Source organism: Sinocyclocheilus rhinocerous, unplaced genomic scaffold, assembly GCF_001515625.1.
Source record: "Sinocyclocheilus rhinocerous isolate Xijiao unplaced genomic scaffold, SAMN03320098_v1.1 scaffold1386, whole genome shotgun sequence".
NCBI classification, from domain to species: domain Eukaryota; kingdom Metazoa; phylum Chordata; class Actinopteri; order Cypriniformes; family Cyprinidae; genus Sinocyclocheilus; species Sinocyclocheilus rhinocerous.
Window position 1 is genome coordinate 1,114,005 of NW_015660628.1, and position 21,976 is coordinate 1,135,980.

General features: G+C 34.7%; 1 protein-coding gene across 1 annotated transcript; it reads left to right on the plus strand.

Moving 5' to 3' along the window:
* Positions 1 to 284: 284 nt before the first annotated feature.
* LOC107725347 (transmembrane protein 94-like) lies at positions 285 to 16,983 on the plus strand. Its single transcript, XM_016534585.1, has 23 exons — positions 285 to 331; positions 690 to 776; positions 2,884 to 2,996; positions 3,133 to 3,237; positions 4,704 to 4,880; positions 4,974 to 5,253; positions 6,157 to 6,330; positions 7,712 to 7,814; positions 8,779 to 8,924; positions 9,032 to 9,189; positions 10,099 to 10,210; positions 10,287 to 10,381; positions 10,519 to 10,618; positions 11,570 to 11,678; positions 12,116 to 12,287; positions 12,380 to 12,457; positions 13,180 to 13,265; positions 13,537 to 13,618; positions 13,822 to 13,970; positions 15,033 to 15,130; positions 15,317 to 15,410; positions 15,713 to 15,877; positions 16,759 to 16,983. The coding sequence occupies exons 4-23, from the start codon at positions 3,136 to 3,138 to the stop codon at positions 16,829 to 16,831; spliced, it is 2,553 nt and encodes an 850-aa protein (XP_016390071.1). The 5' UTR covers positions 285 to 331; positions 690 to 776; positions 2,884 to 2,996; positions 3,133 to 3,135; the 3' UTR covers positions 16,832 to 16,983.
* Positions 16,984 to 21,976: the final 4,993 nt, after the last annotated feature.

Genomic DNA, 21,976 nt, shown 5'->3' on the forward strand with positions numbered 1-21,976 from the left:
GGACTTAAGAGCTTAAGGACTGCATTCAATATGATATCTCATCATTACACCACCGTCACTGGATCAGCTTGTAACAACATGATTTTTATCATAGAACATGAAAATTATCATAGACAATGGCAAAGCATATCCTATGCACTCGAACTCCTAAACTACAGCCCCCGGATTTATGGAAAAAAGCCCAGAATTTGACATGTCATCTCTTTTATATGGATCTTTTTTATGTAGGAGGTGTTTGGAACTTTCTCAAGACAGACCTGTGTCTGTTCTGGATAATGAACGATTTACTGTGCAAAGTTTACTAGAAAGAGGCCCAGCGCCTTTTGTGCTGGTAAGACTTGTTTTTTATGATCTTTTCACATTTTGACAAATGCACTTGACAGATTTTTTTTTATAAGAAGTGACTAACATTGCGTTCAAAGTTGTAGTATGTGTGAATTTCCATATGATACTCTTCCTAAAAAAACAAGGTACTGTTATACCATGGTACCTTTTGGTATTTCTTTTTGGCTAGTGGTAATAGATGTAATGGATTGCAATAGCTTTTTCACTGCCTATGAAAATGAAAAATATTTAAATAAATAACTTTAAGAACTGTATGCTATGGTTCTTTTTGTCCGTGGAATATGCATTTGTTTCCTGTTTGGTCAGTCATCCTTCATCAAATCTTTCTGACCTTCATTTTCCAGGTGCTGCTTCTGGTGCTGAATCTGTTGCGTATTTTGTTTGGCGCTCCTGGTGTGGGACCGTGGCCTGTCACACTCCTGCAGCTACCTGTAGGATATCCAAAAACAGTCATACACAAATTCACACACACTCACAAACACTGAAAAACACTTGCAAATACTAGACATATATTGGTGATTAAATGAATTTTGCATAATAGGTACCCTTTAATTTAAAGAGATCTGGAAAATTAGTGGTGTGTTTGAGCATGGTTGATCTAAACTCTGCAGGAATCTAGATTTTTAAGTTCTTGATTTCACTTTCACTTCATGATTTATACAAATGATATAAAGATTTCAGCGTCAAACAGTGGCATAGCGGTTAGTAAAATAGCGAATCTGTTAGTAAAATTTCTCGGTAGAGTTTAGTGTGGCTAGCTTTTTTTTTTTTTTTTAAATATGCTTTTAAATCTAGTTAACTTTTCATTTTTTAATTGACAAATGCTACAATGTTGTCTCGTATGTGACAATATTTCATTTGAGTATCCGTATTTTCTGTCACTTGTTTGGAATCATAGCTATAACTATCCATGCTCGATTCGTGAAGTAACCATTCTTTTGAGTCGGTTCCTTTCAATTATTCAAATGGCGTTATCAAGATTCACGGCCGCATTCTAGCATACTACTCTTAATAATTTTAAAATATCTTTTTTATGGTAGTAATTGTAAGAGTAGTAGCCTATGCTAGTATGTGGTTCCGCATTCTGAAGTCCAACATACATATTACTCAAGCTGTTTTCTGTGAATGTGCAAGACTTCTGCTTCATTAGCCACAGTAGGGAAATAACGAGAAGAGCTAGTGCAATAAATGGTAAAATTGTTTGTGTTACAACCAGTGTGTTCATAATTAAGACAATAAATTTAAAATAATATGGTAAGAAACTACTTTTGTCATCAATCTTTTTTTTTTTACCCTGTAGAGTAGTTGTTAGCTTATGCTAGCAAAAAATTTTAAATACCTTGCCAAGAAAAATAACTAAACTTTTTGAATGCATCACAGAGTTCTTGAAGCATCCTTCCTCTGATTGGCTAAGAGGCACAGAGGACTTGTTCACCCCGCCCTCCCCAGCCGTTTCACGACAATGGACCTATCGTGACGGGAAACTGGTCAATCTACCTGTCAGTCTCCTGGTGGAGGGTGACATCATCTCTTTACGCCCTGGCAGTGAAGCGCCAACTGAACTAAGAGGAATTCAGGTTAGAATACATGAGACACTAAAATGAATAGTTCACCTAAAAGTGAAAAACAATATGATTTTCTTCCGTAGCACACAATGAGGCAGCACTTTGTGTCTAAATTACTTTTTCTTTGTACAGAAGCATAACACCAGACCTCTGACTCAGATGTGAGTTTTTTTTTTTTTTTTGGTTTGTCTCTGGTTTATGAGGACAGGAAGAAGAGCATGTTGTTTTATCCCGCAGTGATGTGTTTAGTCATCTCTCCTCTCCCCCTTCGCCATTGGATAGTGGAAGGCCCCGCCTACATCGTTTGCTCCAACCACAGCTCTTCAGGGTAACAAAGACTCCAGCGGCTGAGGTGGTTCAGTATGTTCATTTATTTATTTATTTTCCCCCTTTGAATAATATTTAATATTTCATGTAGTTCTCAATTATATTTTATGGAAGTATCAGATGTTCCCCTTCAGGAACTCGAGCTGCGTCGAGATCGCTTTGGGAACGCCCTTGCGTGACCGCGTTCTGAAGCACGTGGGAGACATATCAAAATCACAAATAAAAAATAGCTGGAAATGTACTCACCCTCAGGCCATCCAAAATGTAGGTTAGTTTGTTTTTTCATCGGAACAGATTTGGAGAAATGTAGCATTACATCACTTGCTCACTAGTGGATCCTCTGCAGTGAATGGGTGCCGTCAGAATGAGAGTCCAAAGAGCTGATAAAAACAACACAATAATCCACAAGTACTTGTACTTACTTGTGGATTATTATGTTTTTATCAGCTGTTTGAGCACTAACTAGTTATCTCTTTGTTATGCTGTGCATTATATTTTTTGATGCCTTTTTTCACAGAAATGAAATTTAACTTTATGCAAACTGTAGTTTTTATTGAAAAATAAAATCTTAACAGTGTATATTTAAAAATATTGACCAAAACATAAAAATGCATCCGTAGTAAATACATGAAATGTTGTGTTTCAGGTGAATGGTGTTTTGCCTTTGTTGCCCCTGACTTTCCCCCTGCTTTGGGTTCTTGTGTGCATGTACGGAGAGGCCCGTGTTCTTTTACAGATGGGCTCACAGCCAGCGGACTGGTGGGTATGTTCAAAAAAGAGGAAACCACACAATAGCTGCCTGTATATTTATTGCTTACAACTGTAACCATGTGAATGGATGTATTGTTGGTAATGATTTGGAATGCCAAAATGATTTCCCCATTTCATTGAACAGGAAATGTGGAAGTTGGCCTGTAAGAAATGTTACTCAGTGTTCTGGGGTCAAACAGCGGCACTCTGCCACACTGCTAGTTTGCTACACAGTCTGGGATCTGTAACTGTAAGTGCAAAAGACATCAGGCACAAAAAGACTTAAGGCACAATTAAATATATGCATGTCATTGCATTCAGTAATCAACTGGCATCTGCAAATAAATCGTCTTTAAAACAATTGCCACTTGTTTTTATATTTTATCTAATGCAATGACATTCATGCATTTTTATGTGTGTGTATTCGGTTTGAATTATAGCTTACCTGCTGTACAGTACATTGCATTATGTTTCTCTGTGCTACACACGCTGAGTGATGCTGGGGCAGTAAATGTTATTTTATCTCTCTCACGGTAATTCAATACTGTAATAAGAGCTTTTGAGTGTGTTCCAGAATGCAGTTTGTCACAGTATCAGTATGCAAGAATATTTATGAATTAATGTGAACTTTGTTTACTCTGCACTTCTTATGACTACATTTCTGAAAACGTCTTCATAAATATAACAAAATGTCTTGATATATCTCAAGATATCTAAATGGGCCACAGGATATCTTACAATCTAAAAAAAGCAACAAGATATTTGTAAAAAAGTACCATGGCAGAAACGAGTATCAGAAGGTAAAACCATAGTACTATATGATTATAGTACCATACTCGTATTCACAGCAGGGATCATATGGTTTTGGTCAATATTAGATATTTTGCTATGTATTTTATTGGTCTGTTGAATATTTAATTGTGGATGCTATATTAGATTATCTTTGTCATAATCTAATTTAATCAAAACAATCAAATCTAATTTAATTTCACAATTTCACACAATACAATAATTTAATCATCAAAATGAATTGCATAAGAATTGCAAAGTTTTAATTGCATAACTAAATTACACAAAAGCTTTAATTGTAATATGGTCATCACATTAGATAAAAGTATTGTCTTAGTGGTATTGGACACAATTTTAATAATTTTTTTCACTGTATTTGCATGGCACTCCAATGTATTAAAAAAATACTGTGGTATTACCCTAATGCATTTTTGTAAATGCAGTGTTGGGGTTTAGGATTGTAATAATGATAATGTTAATATTTATAACAGAGGTTCCCAGACTTTTTTATACAAAGGGCCAAAACCTGATTGAGGGCCGTGGGCCAAAAGTAAATGTTGCAATATATCTAGTGATATTATATTATGTATTAAATAGAAAAAAAATATATTGAAACCAAATTTAATTAACATTTTTCAGTTATTTTTAATCAAATTCACTTATATTGTTTTTGTATATTTCAATGCCAAAACAAAACTTTTTTTTTTTTAACTATAAATTCAATATGACTATATGCATTAATGGCATGTTTTTGCTTCCACTTGTGATATAGCATGGCGGGCCAAATTTAATGTTATTCACTGACCAACTTTGGTTTGGGCATCTCTGATTTATAATGATATTTATGTTGCATTTAATATTTATTAAGAATAATAAAAGTCACAAATTGTTTGTATGTGTGTGTTTGGTTGTGTATATGTATTCCAGGTCCTGTGTTGTGTTGATAAGCAGGGCATTCTCTCATGGCCCAGTCCAAACCCTGAGAAGATTCTGTTCTTTAGCAGGTCCATCTCATCACAAGAGACAGAAAGACAGAGGCAAAAAGAGGCAAAGAGAGAAAGAGACAAAGAAACGGAAGAGGTCGGCCTGAAGGATGCCATTCAGGTAAAAAAAAAAATGCATATTTTGATTAAAATGAGTCTGCTTTCATGAGTCATAACATCTCACAAGGTCTCATCTGATGTCTTTCTTCTCAAGATCCGCTCACTCTGCAGTCTGCAGATGTTAAGTTTGTCGGTGGGTCAGGCTCAGTGTGATGACACACGGGTGCAGTTTGATGACACATGCTGGCAGCGTCACGCCCCCTCTCTTCGGCCTCTGGGATTGGCTGCGCAGTTGGTCCTCTGTGACCCTGGAGTCACCACCCGCATACTCCGCCTCTCCGACCACCTGACCCATGCCGCGCTAGTGCGCACTCGACCCCCATGTCAGCCGGTCCACCCACCCTGGGGCCTCTGCCATCTACCGAGGATTCTGGGTAAAGCCAGATGAAAGAAATAGTGGTGTTTAATGCTCCAGGGAAATGCACCTTTTGTCAAGGTAGTTTCACAACTGTGAGAAAGCAGAAGCATCAACAAAATCTCAGAGGTAGTGTAAAAGTGAAGCCAGAGTAAATAGAAAGGGATATAGTGTGTGTATCACTAGCGAAAAAGTATCAGTAGTGTTTCTACATATGAACTATGGTAAAACGATGTTTCTGGACATCAGTAGCGATGTATATTAAGTACCATGGAGTAACATACAGTAAATACCATCATTTACAGAAAGCACTTCCTTGTTTTTTGAACATGTCACCATTTTGTAAACATGTGCCATGGTATTCTTGGAAATACCATGGAATATTATGTACACTACTATTTGTTTGGGGGTTTTGAAGGATCATGTGACTCTGAAGACTGGAGTAATGATGCTAAAAATTCAGCTTTCCCATCACAAGAATAACTTGCATTTTAAAATATACTTAAATAGAAAATAATTATTTTAGATTGTAATAATATTTCAGGTTTTTTTGCATATTTTACTGTATTTTTTTATATTAAGAAAGCTCCAGCTTAAGAGACAAAAACATTAAAATAAAATAAAAAAATAAAATGAAATGTACAGACCCCAAACTTCTGAACAGTAATGTAAATACCAAGATTCATCTCAATGGCGTGGTATATTTCCCATTACATAAAAATACTGGCATGGTATTTTTAATATTTAACATGGTATTTATATAGCATTGCAGGGTTATTTTATTTAAAGAAATATAATGGTAGTATCATGGTTGCTGTTTGATAAATGTCTTGTAACCTGAAGTCTTTCATATTTTCCAAAAATAAATATCCAGCAAAACTGCATTGTAGTGGTGACAGTGTGTGTATATGCAAATCTACAGGCTTCTCCACCTCCGCGAAGGAGCCTTTCGAGCAGAGAATGAGTGTGGCAGCCTACACCCTGCCCTCCATCTCCTGCCCTGGAGACCCGGGGATCATTGCTCCACCTTCTGTGTCAATGAGACGGCTTCCTTTCTCACATCTCATAGCGCTGCTGGTGCACCACACTTACACCGGTGAACACACACACATGTATAAATGCATCAACATTCCTGGATGTTTGTGACATTACAACATCACAGCCAATAGTAAACAGTTAATATGTTAGAAACAGTTTGCTAGGATGTTATTTATTGTATACTGTGCATTGTGTACAGAAACAGTATGTGAAAGTATGTAAGGGATAACGTACAGCCAACTGGTCATTAGTGGAGGTGTTTTTTTTAATGATAATAATTTGTAGATTATACAGTATCCCACTTATTGCACAGCTGCGTACAAAATAAATAAGTGGACATGAAATATTTATGTAATTTTTAATATTTCTTGAAATTATTTCTCATAAATGTATAAATTATTGTTATGTGGGAGAAAAGAGACCATGAGACAGGACACATAAAACTAGAACTGATACTATATAGGACAGTATAGTTTTAGTATACTAATTTAAGTTTTAATAATATTTTGAATTAGCTTTAATTCTATATTTTCATTAGTTTTAATTTTTATTTAAGTATTTAGTTTTTTGTGCATTTGTCATTTTTATTGTTATTTTATTATTTACATTTAGGTTTAATTAATTTTTATTATATTTGGTTTTTGTTAATGTATTTATTTCAGTTAGCTGTCAAGACAACCTCATTTTTATTGAGGTTTTATAAGTGTAAATTTCCATCAAGTAAACATTTTAACTCTTGGGAATTGGATCAAATAATCAAGAAACAGATGTTAAAAATTGCAGCTGATATTACTTCCAGGTCAATTGTCACATTACACTGTCAAGCTGAGAGCATTGCATTATGGGACATAGTATTCCATGATAGCATGATGCACACTAGGGCCCTGTCCCAAATGGCACACTTCATGTGCACTTTCGGCCTGGAGGACTTACAATGGCCGCTGCGTGCGTGTGTCCGTTAAGTCCACGAGACCGTAGTGTGTCCCATTCGTCATTTTAGCATTCAGAAGGGTGCTCGAGAGCGCCCCCTTCGCGGCCGCTATGCGCACTTCTGCTGAGCCCGCAAGCCTGCGAGCTATACGCAGCCGACTTCTACCCGGCTAAAACGGCATTACGTCACGAAAGTGCGGACTCTGAGGAAGACCGTGAGGGATTAGGGTGCCATTTGAGACAGGGCCTAGTATGCAGTAAGATGGTATGAGTCATATACAGGGTTCTGGCATGAAACTCTAGATGGCGCAGTCCGATAGGTCTAACTCAGTCTGACCGATTACCATGCCAATCCCTCCGAGAGTTGTCATGACAGAAATGTTATTCCGTACAGCTCTTACAGTAAATATGTTTGAGATCCACAGTTTAATAATGTCACAAACTATCTAATATTCTGTTTCTGTCTAGCAAGTTTCATATAGAGTACAATTTGATGTTTTTGTCCCAAGGTGATCTTCAGTTGTTCTCATATGGCTCAGCTGACGCAATTTTGGGTGCATGCACTGAATTCTGGGATGGAGAGGATATCCAACCCCTCACAGACTCCGACAGGTCTGACTTCTATGTAGATTCATGCTGTGAACTCTGTATGTGTGTGTGTTAGAGCACCTGCTGCAATTCCTATCTAAAGCACATTTAATGCTGGCATGTCCCCCTGGAGCATCTAGGGTTAAGTGCTTTGCTCAAGGACATAGAGGTGTTAGGGAATCTCACTATTTTCTCCGTTAATAAAACACTTCTTCGGGCAGTTTGAATCATCAGCTTTCAGATTACAAGTCCAAATCTTGAATGTCTAAAGGTACATTCACACTGACAGCGATTAAACCCCTGGAGGTTGCCAAGTCGGTGCTAGCAGGCGTTCCTATTTGAATGCAGTCCACTTCTAGTCGCATTGCGTCACGGCTTATTTGCATGAAGCTGAACTTTGTTGTGTTGTGCACAGATGGAACTGCAAGGGCTTTGTTAGACTGAAATAGAAACTAAATCAATGAAATATCAAATTAGAAAAATTTATAATAATATAAAAATATAGAAACTTTATCTAATTTTTATATTTTATGTATGATTTTAATAAATATTAATATTATTACTGTGTATTATATGTCAGTTTAGGGTTGGTATTCAATAAGATTTAAAAGAAGTTTTCAAAAAAAAAAATTATTAATTTGATCCAAAATACAGTAAAGAAAAGTAATGTTGTGAAGTATAATTACAATATACTTGTTTTCTGTTTTATTATATTTAAAAAAATTATTCCTGTGATGCAAAGCTGAATTTTCAACAGCCATTAGTTCAGACTATAGTCACATGGTCCTTCGGAAATCATTCTAATTTGCTGATTTGCTGCTCAAGAAACATTACTTATTGTGTTAAAAAAACAGTTGTGCTGTTTAATATTTTTTGTGGTGATATTGCTTAGTATTCTTTGATGAATAAAAACGGCATTTATTTTTTTTCAAAGAAATTCTATTAAAATAGAGTTTATTTTAAAATATTTTTGTGTGTGCATGTGCAGGAAGAAAGTTGTGGATTTTTATCAGCGTTCCTGTATGGCTGGTCAGTGTGTTGCTGTTTCCTTTAAGCCGCTGTTACAACCACATGACCCACAAATAGATGACACCTGTGTGGAACTGCCTTTGAACCACAGTACTGACACTACAGGTACATGAGGAAAAAATCTGATTATGTAAAAATACATGATCCATGTATATGACTGAAATGTTATCAGGAAGTATAATGTGTGTGTGTGTGTGTGTGTGTGTGTGCAGATGACATCTCTATCACACCCCTCAGGCAGCAGATCTTTCTGGGTCTGGTGTCCTCACAGTACCAAGCCCATCCTGATGTGGTCAGACTTATCTCAGGGCTGGACAGTGCTTGCATTCGTTTTGTCTATTTTTCCAGTGAAGAGGAAGTTCGGAGTAAGGTCAGCAGACATAAACACTCCTACACACAAATGTACAGTAATAGCGGTAATAGAGGTATTTTGTAGCCTGTCTAATGTTAACAAATAGCCTTTGTGACATCAAATGAAAAGGAAAGTCACTTCAGAGCTAAAGCAAGTACCTATAATTGGATACAATATAATAAATTTAAATTATTGTCATATACTACTGTTCAGACTTTTGGTGTCAGTATGATCCTTTTTTTTTTTTTTGTAGGTAAGATTCACCAAGGCTGCATTTATTTGATCATAAAATACTGTAAAAACAGTAATATTGTGAATTATTATTATTTAAATATAATTATTTAAATATATTTAATATAATGTATTCTTCTGATGGCAAAGCTGAATTTTCAGCATCATTACTCCAGTCTTCATTGTCATATGATCCTTCAGAAATCATTCTAATATGCAGATTTTCTGCAAAAAAAAAAATAGAAAAATAGAAAGTTCCAAAAAAACAGAATTTATTTGAAATATAAATCTTTTGTAATGTTAGAAATGTCTTTGCTGTCACTTGCCAACTTGCCAAGGATTCAATTTACTGAATCCTTGCTGAATAAAAAAAAAAGTATTAGTTTGTAAACTTTTGAAAGTTAGTATAGAAATATATAACATGCTGTTGTGCACTGACAAAACATGCACTGTAATACCAGGAGCATGTATAAAAAAGTAAATGGGGTCTTTGTTGACTTTAGATCATGTTATGATTGTTGGATAGGAATGTTTTTGCAGGACCAACACAGGATGTTGATGTGGGAACATGTCCTAAATCATGTCATTTACATCACAGCTGCTGTTTAACATTTTCATTATTCAAACAATGTTGGATGATCGACTGTACAAATGTTTTATTCATGTTATTTACAAGTTGAATCACTCCATGAGTAGGTGTTTGCTGAGAAAATGGGACTGGAGACGGGATGGAACTGTCACATCTCCCTCCAATCAGAGAGCTTCCCTCTCGACCCAGATAACGTGGAGGAGCCGGTGACCGAGGAAGGTGAGAGACAGAGTTATGCATTGCAGAGATTAATGCCAGTTATGACCCGTTTTAAATTTGCATTTATTGATTTCAGAGGAGGAAATTCTGCTGAGAGACAGTGTCAGAGAGAGGGCAGAGTCAAGAGCAATGGAGCATGATGGAGCATGTCTCATCGAGGACCTAAACAGGGTGCCACTCATTTACAATATATTAACACTTCAGATTTCTATAAAGGCATTATTTAGACCTTCTAAGAAGCTGTTTTCCTTGTTGGGGCCAGGAGGTAGGATCCCAAAATAGCGATAACCCGATTCTTGTTTTTCCAGGCCAAACTTCCAAAAGGAATAGAGAATGTGAGGCCACATCTGGAGGACAATGATAATGTTCCGTTGCTGGTCCCTTTATTTACAGACTGCACATCACAGAGTAAGACACACACAAATATACACACGCACACAGACACACAAAATTAGTGTTGCAACATTTATTTATTTTATTTTATTTGTTGGTATTTGTCTAAATAAATGAAAAATAAAGTTATAAGCTCTTATGACTCAAATTTTGTTGACAAATGTTGTAATGAATAAATTGTATTAATCTTTCAATAAAAATGCATTGAGCAGTCATTTATGAAAAACTGATTGATCAAAATTGACAGTAAAACAGTCGAAATGACTAAACAGTTGCATTTTTTAAAAAATGAAAGAACTGAAAGATGAAAGAAATAAATACTTTTATTCCGCAAGGATGCATTAAACTGATCAAAATTGATAATAAAGACATTTATAAAGTTACATTTTTTATTTCAAATAAATGCTGCTCTTTTGAACTTTCTATTTACCAAAAAATTATGAAAAAAAAAGATATCACTGTTTCCATGAAAGTATTAAGCAGCACAGTTTTTTTCAACAATAATAAATGTTTAGCTAAAAAATTTAGCTAGGTAAAAAATATTTTTTTAAATATATTGAAATAGAAAACAGTTATTTTAAATTGTAATAATAATTAACAGTATTACTGATTTTACTGTATTTTTGATCAAATAAATGCAGTCTTGGTGGACATAAAAAAAAAAACATTTAAAAACTAATCTTACTGACCCCAAACTTAGTTTGCATATTTTTTTTTAACCTTTTAATTGTTCTCATCCCACTTGTTCTGATGCATCTTTTCATAATGTTGTATATAATTAAAACATATATTGCTTAAAAATAGCTCTTCATCAGATGAATGAAATGAATTTGCTTTGTCAGAGCTGGTTGCTTTTTTTTCTAGTTCTGGCAACACTGCTCAGACGTATTTATATCACCATCAACAAAGCCACCATTCTAAACTGTGCTTGTGCTTGTGTGTGTGTGTGTGTGTGTGTGTGTGTAGCTGAATGTGAGATGGTGTGTATCATGCAGGAGTATGGAGAGGTCGTGTGCTGCCTCGGGAGCAGTCAAAACATCGACAACAATGAAATTTTCTTACAAAGTGATATCAGGTGATCTGTCTAGCCTTTAACTCACCTCTTCTCATTTGTCTCAATAACCTGCCAAGAACGGATTTACTCATGACATGACCTGACTTATTTTAATATTTTAACAACACACCCTAATCCCAACTGATTGTAATGCCAGCATGAAACATTGTGGCATAAAAATTGCCACCTATATTGTCCGCAAAAGCATAATACATTTCACCAAACACATGTTGACCTTTTGTGACCTGTTAGCAGCCTATTAGCATGTTGTTGTACTATATGGGTTAAATTGTCACAATGAAAGTAACCCTGGTTTTCCTATATAGCCAAGATTTCTAAGTGGAATCATTTGCCTTTATGCATTTATTTGATGCATTTTTATATTATATTATATTATACTATACTATATTATATATATACTTTACATTATCCATTGTTTCTGACTTATTAATTGACAGCATTGCTTTAGATCCTCTGGTTCCCACATGTTGTTGGTCCAATTCTGATGCAGCTTTGAACACATCAGACTCTTTAAGTGTAATTCAGCTCTCTAGCGCCATCTGTGGGTTGGCTTGCACAGTACAGTTTAACCAACAAGACAACAACACCGTCATCAGGCTCATCAAACAGGTGAATGTAGACACGCTTTAACACACATGTACACTAATGGATGTATAATATATTAGTAATTTTTATAAATACAATCATGTTGTTTTCTTCAGGCACGTCACACCACGGCAGGCATCAGAAAGTGTTTTCTGTTTTTGCTCCAGTGTCAGCTGTCCCTTGTCCTCATTCAGGTATAAGAGAGGACTAGGAGTGTCACCTAAATAAAGCATATGCATAATAAAAATAAATAATAATCATAATTAATAAAACTAAAATACATTAATTAATTAATATACTTTTATTATTACATTGAAATATAATTTCTTATATCCAAAAAAGGCCAGTTAAGGCCAATACAAATAATATACAGTAATATTACAATAAATATATACCTTGAATATATATATATATATATATATATATAGAGAGAGAGAGAGAGAGAGAGAGAGATGGATGGATGAATGGATGGATGGATGGATGAATGGATAGATAGATAGATAGATAGATAGATAGATAGATATCAATTAAGTCTAACTACATAAACACATGTTGTGTCTGTATTTAAAATTATTAATATATTTAAATTAATTAGATGTAATTAATTAAACATTCATTGAACAATTTATCTATTCATTTAGTTTATTTCTCAGTTTGCAAATAAATTTATATTTGTATACATTTTTGAATAAATCATTTAAAAGTAGAATTTTTTATTTATTTAATTGTTCATTTTTAGGGCACATTTAGGACTTTATAGCACTGGTCTCTTTTATATGTCCCACATGCACTTAGTTACTTTGACGTTGCTATTTCTGTCAGAAGTAATGAGTAACACACTCATGATTTACATCTAAAGCTCAGAGTTTGACAGGTGCAGCTGAGTAAGCTGGTGTGTGTTTGTTTATTTCCACAGATTCTGGCATGTGTGTGTCAACTTCCTCCTCCTCTGGGCACAAGTGATGTCCTCTTTCTGTCCTGTTTCTATTTTCCCTTACTGAGGTAAAATAGAATATAATACACAATAACATGCATCCAAATACATGCACAAAATGACCAAAAAAATCAATAATAAAAACTGAGGGGGCTCCTAAACATTCAGATCAGTGGTCAGTCAATATGTGTGTTCTTAAAATTGAAATTGCCCTGATCTTGAATGTTTGATAAAAGAAACGTGTATTATAGCTGTCCTAGTTTAGTTTTGTGTATGTTTTTGAAGGCATCGTTTTATTATTATTTACTCTCTTTTAACTAAATTCCTTTCTCTTTCCAGTGTGTCCCTTCTGGGAAAGCCATCTGACAATTCCATCATGAAAGTTCCTACTGGGAAAAATCTCAGATTCATGCCAAAAAAGGTAAAGAAACAGGAAAAGCTTTTAAAAAGGGGTCTGTAATGTATTTTCTGAATATTTCAGTTCATCTTTCATTGGCCTGGATAATATTCACAAAAGAGCATCTGCTTATTGAGTTAATTCTAAGTTGTTTTGATACACATAACACTCATTGTATAATTGATCAGCTAAAGAGATGTGCAGTAGTTTTGTGTATTTCTCTGCAGACATTGCGGCTGTTTGTGCTGTGTTTCCTGGTGAAGTTTGGTCTCACGGTGTGTACCTTTCTCACATGCTTTGGCCTCATGCTGCACAGCTTCTGTCTTGATATTAACCATCAAGATGAAGATCTGTGTCACCCAACATCACTGCTCATGTATGTGGAAGTGTATGTGATGCGTTTAGACTAATAGCATTCTAACATAGTTCTACTCTTTTTACTACAGATATTCTAATTTCTGTGTGACAAATGAATTGTGATTTTTATTCTTTATTTAAAAAAAAATTTCACTCGGTCTGCCAAAAGTAATAATTCACCCAAAAATGAACATATTATAAAAATGTACTCACCCTCAGGCCATCTAAGATATAGAGGATTTTGTTTCTCCATCAGAATAGATTTGGAGAAATGTAGCATTACATCACTTGCTCACCAATGGATTCTCTGCAGTGAATGGGTGCCGTCAGAATGAGAGTCCAAACAGCTGATAAAAACATCACACAATAATCTACAACTAATCCACATGACTCCAGTCCATCAATTAATGTCTTGTGAAGTGAAAAGCTGTGTGTTTGTAATAAATAAATCCATCAAGACATTTAAAACTTAAAAACATTGAGTCCTCTTTCCATAATGTTGCTTTCTCCAGTGAAAATCTTGTATCATCTTAATCACGTCAGAAATATGCACTGATAAAGTGCCGTTTTCAAATATGTCAGTGGATTTCGATGTGAGAGGATAACAGGGGATGGACTTTTTCACTAGCAGAAGCGTTATTATGGATTATGGACTGGTCACTTTAAAGTTTAAAAGTCTTGATGAATTTGTTTCTCACAAAAACACAGCTTTTCACTTTACAAGATGTTAATTAATGGACTAGAGTGGTGTGGATTACTTGTGGATTATTGAGATGTTTTTATCAGCTGTTTGGACTCACTCTGACGGCACCCATTCACTGCAGAAGATCCATTGGTGAGCAAGTGATATAATGACAATTATTAAAAACAATTGTTTTTTGGATATCATGAAGTCATGTATCAACAATGTATCTTACTGCACAATTCATACTGTTTCACATACTGTTTAAAAAAATTGTATAGCATATAAATGAACCATAGATGTTTTTTGTGCAAATTCACCCTTGTTGTGTTGCTGAGATATTGAAATAATATACAGTATAATAGTAAACGTGAATCTGTTTTGCGTGTTTGTCTGCAGGAATTCAACAGTGTGGTCTCCCGACTGGTACGGCAGGCACTCAGATGGTCTAAGTCTGGCGCAGAAAGTCATCGCCTTTCTTGTGCTGCTCAATGCCAGTCAGTCAAAGTCAATTCCTTTGTGGTGCTATTTTCATTTTCTTCCAGTATTTTTATTCTTGATTGAACAGTTCCTTCAACGACATCAAGCTTGCATCATATTTTAAAGCTACATCATTCAGCATACTGAAAGTGAAGACGTGTCTGAGTGTGAACCTGGTGTTCCCTGTGTCTGTGTGTGTTAAGTGTGTACATCTATCAGTCATGTCCATCGCTCAGCTCCCATGTGGAAACAGAGCCCGCTGAGCAACCATTGCTGGTGTGCTGTCATCTGCATTGTGTAAGTAGCTTTTTATCATGACATATTGATACATTTTGTGTTCTGTACATAAAAAAAAATTGTCATCATTTACTCACCCTCAAGTTGTACCAAACTTGTATGCATTTCTTTCTTCTGTTGAACACAAAATAAGATATTTTGAAGAATGTGTGTAACCAAACATCTGACAGTAGCCACTGACTTCCATTTTTTTTCCAAACTATCCCTTTAAAGTCTAATTAATAACTTCAGAAGCATGAGCATTTTTATGGAAGTTATGGAATGGTCATTTAAATACCAGGCTGTCTCTGTTTCCCTCACAGGCCAGTTCTTAATGCTTCTTTGGCAATGGTTTCCCGCTTCTTGTGGCATGACCCTGACCACATGTTCTGTATCTCGGATATTCCCATGGCATCCTGGGTGTTAGGAATCCTCTGGCTGATCCCGCTGGTCTTTATCAACGAGGGCATCAAACTGCATGAGATCAGGTAATGCAGCCACAATAATATAATACAATAGTTACACTTTCTAATAAGTCATTAGCAAACAGTATGTAATGCTGTCTAGATCAGTAGTTAATATACCGTATATCCAAATAATAATCTATACTACCATTCAAAAGGTAAGAGGTTTGTTTGTTTGTCTTTAAAGAAGTCTCTTATGCTCACCAAGGCTGCATTTATTTGATCCAAACATACAGTAGAACAGTAACATTGTGAATGTTATTACAATTTAAAAGAACTGTTTTCTATTTGAATAAATGTAATTTATTCCTGTGATCAAAGCTGAATTTTCAGCATCATTACTCCAGTCTTCAGTGTCACATGATCCTTCAGAAATCATTCTAATATGCTGATTTGCTGCTCAAGAAACATTTCTGATTATTATCAATGCTGAAAACAGTTGTGCTGCTTAATATTTTTGTGGAAACCATGATACATTTTTTGTAGGTTTCTTTGATGAATATGAAGTTAAAAAGAACAGCATTTATTTTTGAAATAAAATCTTTTGTAACATTACAATTATTTTAACATTAGTCTGTGACTTTTGATCAATTGAATGTCTTTACTGAATAAAAGTAAAATTAATAAAAACCACTTTTAATTAAAATCTTACCATTGCTCTTATGTATCATGTATGTTTTCATTGAAATAACATATGTAAAATATATAATTATATTAAAAATGTAACATTAATGTTTGTTGTAGATATTTATTCAAATATTTTACATTTAAGCCAACTTTTAAGTCATTTAATTATTAAAAAACAAAAAGTTATTATTTAAAATGAATATAAATGAATGCCATTGTTAACGTTTTATTGTGTCATACATGTTAGATATCTGTGGGTTTGTGATTGTTTGCTACAGGATGAGGGTGAGATACCAGAAACGACAGAAGCTTCAATTTGACACCAAACTCGGCATGAACTCCCCTTTTTAATACGTCTGTCAAAAACAAGTCACAAAAATACATATGCACCCTTTCATATTGACACCACACATAAGAATTAAATAAAATACAGATTCAGTATTAACAGTGTTGACCTTTAGGTGGCAGTACTGCAATGAGAACAACATTAGCATCCTCTAAAAAACACAGCCTGTAGTCTGCAGATGCTAATTTCATTTTATCAACATGAAGTTATATTATATATATATATAATAGTATACTTACTTTCAAGTTATTTTACTGCATGGTGACACCTTAATTTCTCATGCTGATTTTTTTCCCCGCAGTTTAGAGAGGTTAATCTTTCTGATTTTCTTGATTGCCTTATAATCAGGCTTTAACTACATGTATTATTTTACTATTTCGTTTTTTAATGACTCAATCAAGCACAACCTTTGATTAGTATTATACTTTTCAGTACTAAGTTTTAAGTCCTTAAACACATAAACACAGCACAGCATATGTCTTTACTATTGTCCATGCCTTCTAATGAAACTCATTTAATATACTGACATTTGATGTTATCATAAAAAACCCATAGCCCAATATATATTATCGCCCTGTGAACAGATGGATGTGTTAAGTCCTTTTAATAAAATGTCATTTATGAGATGCTGGGTCAGCAGATATGAGAGTAATTGACTTGTCATTCTCCGTGCGTGTGTGAACCTCGTCAGCTACCTGAACACACTTTACTGATGTCTGAATTTACACTATATAGGGAAATGGGCAGCTTTATGATATAAAAATGCTTCTGCACACCAGGGAAGGTCTTTGCATGTGTATTAGTGAGTGTATGATATATCTCCCCTTTGCCGCCTCCGTTAAAACAATGGAAGTCGCTGATTCGGCACTGTGTGTTTGCCATAAAACTCCCTTATCAGCTTCCTCGACCTACGGAACAAGCTTCCTCTGTCCTCATTAATCTTTTACTGATAAAATGAAGGTTAACAAACTCTTAATTCATCTAAGGAATATCACCCGCCGTTTGAATTCGCTTGTGTGTGTGTGTGTGTGTGTGTGTGTACCTGTGATCACTTAATGGTAACTACAGTTTCTCTCATGAAGGCCAAAGGTCAGTTACTGTCCTTTTGGCAGATGAGGTTTTGAATACAGATATATATATATATATATATATATATATTTAAATTCATAAACTAAAGGGAGCACACACTTTGCATGTGATTATCATTGCTGTGCCTTGCTGTAGTGGCTAGATTTAAAAATGCCCATTTACAGTCTCTTTAATGTGTTTTTTATGCATTTGAAGACACATATAATGCCAATAAATATGTTATTGAAAGAAGTCTCTTATGCTTACCAATGCTGCATTTATTTGATCAAAAATAACTTTGCATGTGATTATCATTGCTGTGCCTTGCTGTAGTGGCTAGATTTTAAAATGCCCATTTACAGTCTCTTTAATGTGTTTTTTATGCATTTGAAGACACATATAATGCCAATAAATATGTTATTGAAAGAAGTCTCTTATGCTTACCAATGCTGCATTTATTTGATCAAAAATACAGAAAAATTGTGAAATAATATTACAATATAAAATAACTCTTTTATATTTTAATATATATTAAAATGTAATTTATTCCCGTGATGCAAAGCTGAATTTTCAGCAGCCATTACTCTAGTCTTCAGTGTCACATTATTCTTCCCTGCTAGTGAATAAAGGTCAGGTCACAGGTCAGGTTGATCACATATCACCGTTTATGTCCCATAGATAATTTCAGCATGTTATATATACATCGGTTCAGAATAATGAAGGTGTTCCAGTGTTGATTAAACAGTATTCAGTTACCAAATTCAAGCAAACAATGATCACTACATGTTCCGGTTGCACAGAGAGCAACTGACATTCTTGTGCCTTAGCTGCGGGTCAAATTATAACGAGCGGTGAGATGTTACTACAAAGAGATCCATTAATCAGTAGGCCACTAGTTTTAGTGTATTTTAGTTTAGCTGAATTATTCGCATATTAAAAGGAAACTCAATTATGTAAATTTATGTAAAGAATGTAACTGCCAGCTATTTCATCATTACCTGGCACTTTTCACCAATAGGGTACAAATTGGTTTCTCATTCATTTTAAGGCCAAAATCAAAAACTGTTATCTAAAACTAAATAAACATATACACACACACGCTCAAGTAATTGTTGAACATTTAACCTAAAGCATTTAATTATACATATTTAGTCCCATTTAAATGTTTCTAAAAAAATATTATAAATAAATAAAAAATAAAACAATAAAATTCCATAGAATTGTGACACCCTACAGCTTGGCAGATAGATAAAATATAAAATGAATATAAAATAAAACTACACATATTACATTTATGTTGACCTTTCGAGCTTACTTTTTTCACATGATTCCACTTTGTTGAAAATGAGCAAAATGAGACTTTAACTTGAAAACTTCCAAGTCATTTTCAAACCCTATTTGTTACAAGGGCCACCTTGTTATATATTATCCATGTTACTAATTTTTTTAAGCAGTCAGTGCTTTACCTTGGTTGACCTTTTCCCTTTATGTGCTCGTGACTTACTTGAGGAAGAAGCACTGCAGTGGATCAAACACATCACGTCACCTATAGTGTTGTTTCCCTTCATTTACTCCACTGAGTGATCACATTGATTTTTGCTCTGTCCTCAATCCATCACACAGGCCTCATGCTAAAACCAGACTATAAAGCCTTTTCTGCAAAATGACCAAATTACATGTGAACTTTGCTTTACTGTAGTAAAGAAAGCGGCGATCCTTATTTTTGGTTCTTATCATGACACGAATATGTGCTTTTGTTCTTTGTAGGCATTTATTTATTTATTAAATGCAAAAGAGATAGCTTTTGGGTTAGGATTAGTCTTTACTAATTATAATTAGATTAATAATCATGTAAACATTAGCATTTGCTATTAAAAAAAATGCTCAAACTTTAGCAACATCTGACAAAATCTGCAGTAGGGATGTGCTCATTAATAAAATCAATAATGTTTTTTTTTAATCTAAAAATTCAAAAGAGGGTTAGGATTAGTGTATAGTAATTATAATTAATCATTTAAATATTAGCATTTGATATTTTAAAAAAAATGCTAAAAAAATCAAAGTTTAGCAATATCTAACAAAATATGCACTAGGGAAGTGTCCATTAATAAAATAAATAATGCCCCTCCCCCCTTTTTTTCTTTACATTTTTTCTTCTAGAAATGCAAAACAGGTATCTTTTGGGTTATGATTAGTCTATAGTAAGTAGAAATAGTATACTTAATATAGTCAATGTCAATTTAAATTTTAAGTCAATGACATTTAAATACGCAACCAGGTATGAGAGAGATCGAAAGTGTGTGTGTGTGTGTGTGTATTGCCCATGTTGCAGTTTTACGGTACTGCAGTCACAGTGGAATGCTATAGGACAGTAACCTGTTTAAATCTATAAACGCTTCTCTCTACAGCTCAAACTCCCACAAACAGAGCACAAAGCATGCACTTGGTTTAATAGATGCTTACATGCACCATTAGCCTGAGCGCTTCATCTCCACAATCATTTGAGGAGTATCCACTTACAGGAAGTCATTTGCGATTAACCCTTTTTCACCGTAATGCTTCTGGGTTTGTCATTCTTATCAGCCTCTAATTTAGATCTTGTTTCTGGAGGGTCACTGTTCTGAGGATTTTATTTCCAGCCCTGCTCTATCACACTCGACTGTAATGTTCAAATAATCCTGAAGACACTGATTAGCTGATTTAGGTGTGTTTAGAACTAAACTTTGCCTTAACTCCTCACGATTCAGATTGACATTACTTTGTTCTAAAACGGAACATTCACAAAAACACAGAATGCATTTTGTGGTGATGTCATCGCAGTGGTTGTTATGGCAACCTAACCTGGGTCACAAAACTAATGCAGATATCATATATCTGGCAAAGAATCAGATCGCACACAAACATGTTTACTCAGCTATATAACTGGCTTCTGATGTTTTTGTGTAAGTGTATTATAATTAGCCCTAAACCTACAAAAACATTTAGCATGTTTAGAACACACACACACAACATTATTTTCTTTGTTTATGTATCATTCTTTTTCCAAATGAAGACATGTTCTAATGCCCCCAAAGGGAGGATGCCAGATTTGGCTTACTTCAAATAGTGAATTAATGAATAATACTAATTCCCCTCTCTCTCTACGATATTAAAAACATATTTTTTAAAAATACAGTATTTTATTAGCCAAAGGCAGTATAGTGATGTAAGATGTGAAGTTTGGTGCTCAAGAAGAAGAATTTAGATATTTGTGTTTAAAGAAATAGTTCATCCAAAAATTAACATTTGCTAAATATTTACTCACCTTCAGGCCAATCAAGATGTAGAGGAGTTTGTTTCTTCATCAGAACAGATTTGGAGAAATGTAGCATTACATCACTTGCTCACCAATGGGTCCTCTGTAGTGAATGGGTGCCGTCAGAATGAGAGTTCAAACAGCTGATAAAAACAACATAATAATCCACAAGTAATCCATACCACTCCAGTCCATCAGTTAACATCTTGTGAAGTTAAAGATGCATATTTATAAGAAACAAATCCATCATTAAGGTTTTAACTTTAAACCGTGGCTTCTGGCTAAAATACCAGTCCATAATCCATAATAACACTTCCTCCAGTGAAAAAGACCATACCCTGTTGTCCTCTCACATTAAATAACACGTTTGTTTAGAACTGTTTTGGACTGTTTTTGCTTGTAAATCATTTCTGATCTGTGTACACTAGTTCAAATGGCATGACTTTTTCACTGGAGAAACCAATATTATGGATTTAAGAGCACTCATATTTTAGCCAGAAGTTAAAAGATCATGGTGAATTTGTCTCTTATGAACACGCAGCTTATCGCTTTACAGGTGACATATTTTTTGACGGACTGGAGTGGTGTGGATTACCTGTGGATTATTGTGATGTTTTTATCAGCTGTTTGGACTCTCATTCTGTATCTTCTCATTAAAGGTGGGGTAAGCGATTTCTGGTAGCCAATGTTGACATTTGAAATCACCAAAACAAACACACCCCTACCCCAACAGGGTCTCGCCCCTATTTTGATAGCTCCCGTGGGAAACAAAGCAAAACAAATGTTA

Coding starts and splice junctions, on each gene's coding strand:
- LOC107725347 (XM_016534585.1), top strand. CDS start 3,136: ATGTGGAAGTTGGCCTGTAAGAAATGTTACTCAGTGTTCTGGGGTCAA. Junction 6,331..7,711: donor GGTGCACCACACTTACACCG/GTGAACACACAC, acceptor TTTTGTCCCAAG/GTGATCTTCAGTTGTTCTCA. Junction 13,266..13,536: donor TTCTATTTTCCCTTACTGAG/GTAAAATAGAAT, acceptor TTCTCTTTCCAG/TGTGTCCCTTCTGGGAAAGC.